Source organism: Sinocyclocheilus anshuiensis, unplaced genomic scaffold (assembly GCF_001515605.1).
Source record: "Sinocyclocheilus anshuiensis isolate Anshui unplaced genomic scaffold, SAMN03320099.WGS_v1.1 scaffold274, whole genome shotgun sequence".
Classification (NCBI taxonomy): Eukaryota; Metazoa; Chordata; class Actinopteri; order Cypriniformes; family Cyprinidae; genus Sinocyclocheilus; species Sinocyclocheilus anshuiensis.
The window spans coordinates 2,329,837-2,335,679 of NW_015547698.1; the positions used below are offsets into that span (position 1 = coordinate 2,329,837).

General features: G+C 35.3%; 1 protein-coding gene across 1 annotated transcript in view; it reads left to right on the forward strand.

Moving 5' to 3' along the window:
• il15 (interleukin 15) overlaps positions 1-5,843 on the forward strand; it is an 8,382-nt gene extending 2,539 nt beyond the window's left edge. The window contains exons 2-6 of the mRNA XM_016506458.1: positions 2,086-2,180; positions 4,294-4,396; positions 4,550-4,594; positions 4,692-4,814; positions 5,561-5,843. Coding sequence (XP_016361944.1) covers positions 2,086-2,180; positions 4,294-4,396; positions 4,550-4,594; positions 4,692-4,814; positions 5,561-5,692 — 498 coding nt within the window. The 3' untranslated portion in view covers positions 5,693-5,843. The remainder of the gene's footprint in view (positions 1-2,085; positions 2,181-4,293; positions 4,397-4,549; positions 4,595-4,691; positions 4,815-5,560) is intronic.

The window sequence follows — 5,843 nt, forward strand, 5'->3', positions numbered from 1 at the left end:
GTGCATTGAATTTATTTAATACACGAGTTTCACAATTTGAGTTGAATTACTGAAATAAATTAACTTTTCCACGACATTCTAATTTATTGAGATGCACCTGTATTCCTAGAACTAGGAAAACAGATAACAGAAATCATTTGAATAAAGGTAACTAAAAAGTACGTACTAGTGCTAGTAAGTACTAAAATTGGTACTGAAAGAGAATAGTTGATATTTGAGCTAGAACTCAATGGCACAAGTGTACAATTAATCGTCGTCATCTTCTTCCGCTCAAGTCTATAGCAGCCCAAAGTTGCTTTCATGTTTATGCTAATAACATTTAAATCATAAGGGCTAGAAACAAAATTCAATAAAACTTGATTCCTTGGCTCAAAACGAACTCCTCATTTTCACAAAAATCAACCTAAATCTTCAGACCATGGCGACAAAAAGTTATGGAATTCAACATCATTCATCAATTTGACAAAAAGCCCAATAAAATGGACATTAGGCAATATCTCCACAATGCTTTAAGCCCGGTATTTTAGATTTTTGGCTGTCCCAGACGAAAGATTGCCATCGTGAAGCAATCATGGCGATTTCTGTGATCGTGGCTCTTAATCGCTGGTCCTATGTCGTACAGTGAGAGAGGTTCAAAGATGGGTGTTTTCCCGGTCTTGCGACCAAAGGTAGCCTACAATAGTTTTCTGGCAGTGTCAGAAATTCAGCATGTTCATCGCACAGTGTGTTTGCAGTTACGACCACGCTTACTGACCAACCAGTAAAAAATGCGACATGAAATCAACGCGACATGGCGCTAAAACATAAAACTGCTTACCTCAAGCTCTTATTCCTTCCTCTTTCGCCGCTCCCACTTTTTTTCAGCACACATAAAAACTACAACTGTCAAAGTGTGATTCATTATGCTCTTTTTGTTTACCACTAGCGCATGCTAATGACGTTTTATTCTTCTATAGAAACGTGCGTCGTAGCCTACATCAATAGGTGTCATCATCGTACAGTCTACATGCATGTCGTACCCAAGTTTATTAGATCCATGTCGCACAGTGTGACCAGCAATGATCTTATAGGATTGCTAAAATCGTGCAGTGTGTAGAAGGCTTTAGTTGAGCATATTCAGACCAATCTTGGTGTGTGTTATAACGACCATGACCTGAGAGTACCTGCACAGTTTGGACACAGTGCCACCTAATGAAAAATGGCCATTTTTGCTTATATCTTCTGAACATTTGGCCAAAAAAATAATAAAATCACAAGACTGGTCAAATGATTTCCCCAAACTTCCCATCTCAGCCATTTTGTGCATCGATCATAATGAATTTTGTTTTTTAATTTTTAGAATTCATGAACGCATTGGAATATCGTTACAAAATTTGGTACGTCTCTTCAGCACCATGCCCTGAAGGTACTCAAAAAGTTTCGGAGTAGCACTACCTCGTGGTCAGAAATTATAACTTAAAAAAAATTCTACTAGCTTTTGATGAATTTGGCCTATTGTCATGAGACTGGTCTTTGTAGGTTCCTTGGGTCATGCCGAGAACATCGATACCAATTATGCCACAGTCGACCATTTAGATTTTATTTGAACACCTACTTTTTTGAACTCATCCTAGACCGCTGGTCCGATTTTCATGAAAATCAAATCAGAGCATATTCAGACTATGCCGGCACAAATTTACGGATTTCAGGTTGATATACAAATAACAAATTCGATGGCGTGTTGCCAAAATGATTCTGAAGCTGTATCTCTGCAAGGCTTAGGCATATTGACACCAAACTTTGTGTGCGCCAAAATTGTCACTCCACACTGAATACACCACATCAATTAGGCCACATCGCCACCTATTGGTCAAAAGTCAATAGCAATTAAATCAATTCTATTTTTCAACCTATAAATGACTTTGATTACTTGTGTTCTTTTGCCTTTGTTGTGCTTGGCCACTTGATTACTTTTGTTTTCGTTTCCATTGACTGCGCACTTCGCTTCCTGGAACTGCATATCTGTAACTGCACTTCTCTATCTGTGGGACTTTTGCAGCATTTGTCCTTTGTAAGTATTAAAGAAGTGTGTGTGTTCTTTTACAGAGAACTAGAAGATGTGCTTGTAACCCTTGGTGTTTTGAGAATCACATGGAATGCCTTTTGAACTCAGAGGTTTGGAATTCTATCTTAATTCTGAGGTATATCTAAGAAATTAGACTGCTTATTTCCTTTGCTGATTGCTGTGTAAATCTGGCATAACCACAGTTACTAAGTTGCTAAAATTGGTTCTAGGGTGAATTCAGCTTGGGCCAGTTTCTACCATGAAGATAGCCCAGTTGTCGTGAATTAACCCCTAATAAAATCCACTGAAAAAAACTGGCATAGGATTTACTTTGAAACAAGTTTCATTCAGAAACTAGTAGTAAATTTCACAAATTATTACAAAGAAACCACACGTAACATTGAATTAAATGTAAAGTAGAAAGACTGAAATAGTATTTTCTTGTAAAACATACTCCAATAAAGTTTTAGTTACAATTTGATTTAAATTCTTACCATGTCAATTGAAGAGAAATTGTATAGGTGAGTTCAGAGTTGTTTTGTTACACCTTTTTGAATATTGAAAACTTCTCAGGGTTTATTTGAATGCCAATTTGTGTATCAAACACATACATTAAAGTCTCAACTACAAAAAAAGCTGTTTGACATTTACTAAACTGAAAAAAAGTTTTAATCAGTTTTAACTCGGAAATTGCAAAAACTAAAACAGTATTTCCTTTTAAAACACACTTTAAATATCTTTGTTAATATGTTGTCAAAAGCTTATTATTGTAGAGGGAAAAAAATGAATACCATTTGTGACAATGTGCCCCAATAGCAGGCCATGTTGACAAACTATATGGGGTAAGTTGTCATAATGGGAATCTGTCGATAAATAGGTCTGTTATTAGCTGTATGAAACATAAAACAGTTCTTGAAACTGCAAAAATAGAAGGCAAAAACAACAAACTCTTGTTTTGGCCACGAGTTGTCCGGAGTCATTTATATAAAATTACAACATATAACGTGACGACTTACCCCAACCAAACTGCAGTGTTGTGAGAACACTATTCTAGCTACTTGTTAATATCTACCTTTATTATATAGTCAACTTTATTTACTCTAGCAGTCTTACATTTGTCTAATTTGACTTTTGAACCTTTATAGTTCATGAGTTTATAATCGTTGAGATACGGCCCTTGTGACAGCGTCACCATGTGACATCTAGCCCCCCCCACTAGATGAACTGACACATCTGAGATTTCTAAAGTCCAATTTAAATGGCCTTTTATCTGCTGCTGCCCCATTATAGTGTGCATTTGCTAAGTATGCATGTCTCCGGCTGGTAATATGAACCTGCTTTGAGATCAATCTCTGCCTTGCTCTGCATAGAGCAAACAACACTATTATCTGTTCAGAACAAAGTTGTTTAGCCTTTTTAGTTCGCTTACAACAAAAAGGGTGGAGAATGACCTTAAACGTGATCAGATTGAATTGAAACCTAAATCTGAAACCACAATGACGTTAAGATCTTTGGTCACAAGATGGTGGTAAAAATAACAAGGTTTGCAGGAAAACAGTTGTGTATACAGTATATACCACTTGCTCTATTTGATTTGTTGATATCTTTATTTAGTTCATCTGTATTTCCATTGCAACTGAAAACAGCATCTTGCAGTTACATTGGCCCTGTTCCAAATCCCAAGTGTGAAGGCTGTTCCAAAAGATTGTACTTTATGCTTAGATACCTTCTTTTGGCCAAATTGCATGTGGAGAAGGTACTTCATGAAGAAGCTAATGCTATAGTACATAATGCACTGAGCTTGGTTCTGGACCAAAAAACTGATCCCAAATGTGAGAAATGTTGATTATAAATAGTTAAAATTCATTCAGTACCACAAGAGTGTCAATAAAAACATTTCAGTGACTGCATGACTGTGTTGGCGTTTCAGTATAAACACATGTTTTTGACACGTTCAGAAGAGCTGCATGGAGAACAGATCAAAACACAGGTCATGAATAAATAGTTAATGAACTGTGCCTGTGAGAATACAATAAGAGGTTTTTTGGAAGCAACACAAAGGGTGCTGGTTTGGGGGTTACTACCTGGACAACATTAGAACCACATCAGATGAATCCACAGGCACTGTGGCATTGCAAATGGATTTGTAATGGATTTGTAATGGAGATGGAGCAATTAAAAATGGATTGTGCAGGATTATAAAATCATTTGACTTTAACTTATGTCATATTATGGTTGTTTTTGTTCAGCTGTCTAAGTGCTCTATTGCCCGTGGCTGAAGGTCATGCAATGCAGGCACTGAAAGACCTCCAGAACGCACTCCGAGACAAAGAGACAAAGCTTTTATTCCAAGTAAGTATGACATCTGAGCTTTTGATGCATTGTGCAAGTCAAGGAGTAGCCGTACTGTAAATCTCAATCTTATTTTTCTGTTGTCACAAAACCCACTTGGCCTAAATAGTAAATCAGAATCCTAATTTGTAAACTTTTTTTTTGTTTTTCCAGCGTTCTAATGCAAGTTTGTATACACCAAATACAGATGATATCGAGGTAAGTTCACTTAAAAAACCTCCATTTTACACAGATTATTATTAGCATGGCAATAAACATTATAATCCAGTGCTGACTGTACTCTGTTTGTCTGCAGAATTGCACATTTAAGTTTTTTGACTGTTTCCTGATGGAGATGAACGTTCTCTTGCATGAAGAAGACCCAGCAAATAGATACAAGTGGCTGATAAATACAACTTTAGAAGAATATAACAAAAATGTAAGTCAAAGCAATACCACAATGTGTGTGTGTGTGTGTGTGTGTGTGTGTGTGTGTGTGTCAAGATTGTGCATCATTCAGAATTGACATTCCTGAACTGGAATCGTTTTTAAAAATGCATGAAATTATATTATGAATCAACATTTGAAATGTTATGACAATGACACCATAGAAATGTATATTTCTAAATGAATAAATATATAAATAACATTTATATATATATATATATATATATATATATATATATACACACATGTATACACACACACGCACATATACGTACATATATCTATAAATTTCATATTGTTTATATATTTTAATATAGACTTAAATTTGCAAACAATATGGTGGACACTAGACATTTTGTGGTGCTGTATGGCAAAATTAAAATTGGTTTTATTGGCTGATTATTGTTTGAAAATATTGAACTTGGTATAGAAAAATGCCTAATAATTTGATAAGCGCATATTAGAGTGGTGTAATATTAAAGAGTGGAGAATATTAAATATGCATAATTAAGAATAAATGAATTTATTGTTAATTACGTAACACACACTAATAATGACTTTTTCTTGTGACTTGGGAATTTTTCAATGAATCATCCTGTCATTCCAATTCAGTTTCACAGCCATGAATTGGAACGAAGCTGATTTTCTTTTTCAATTCCGAATGATGTGCATCCCTGACGGTTCTGTTTGTTGTTTGTAACAGCTGGTAATGAGTTTGTGTTTGGACTGCTTCCACAGAAGTGTTCCGAACGATATCCTTGTGAACTACTAGAACTCACCAACCCCAGGGAGTTCTTTGACAGGATGACGAACTTTCTTGAGAAACAGTATGCTCTTTGCAGTCAACCATCTACTATAACATGTGATTAAAATCATACTTTATTTCCCTTAAAGCATGTACAATAAGCTCATTTATCTATTATCATTTTAAATTATACTAGACTTTTTTTTTGTTATTAATATTTATATCACATCAGTCTGAAAGTGTCACTATATTAAAGCTGTAAGAATGTTTTGTGAA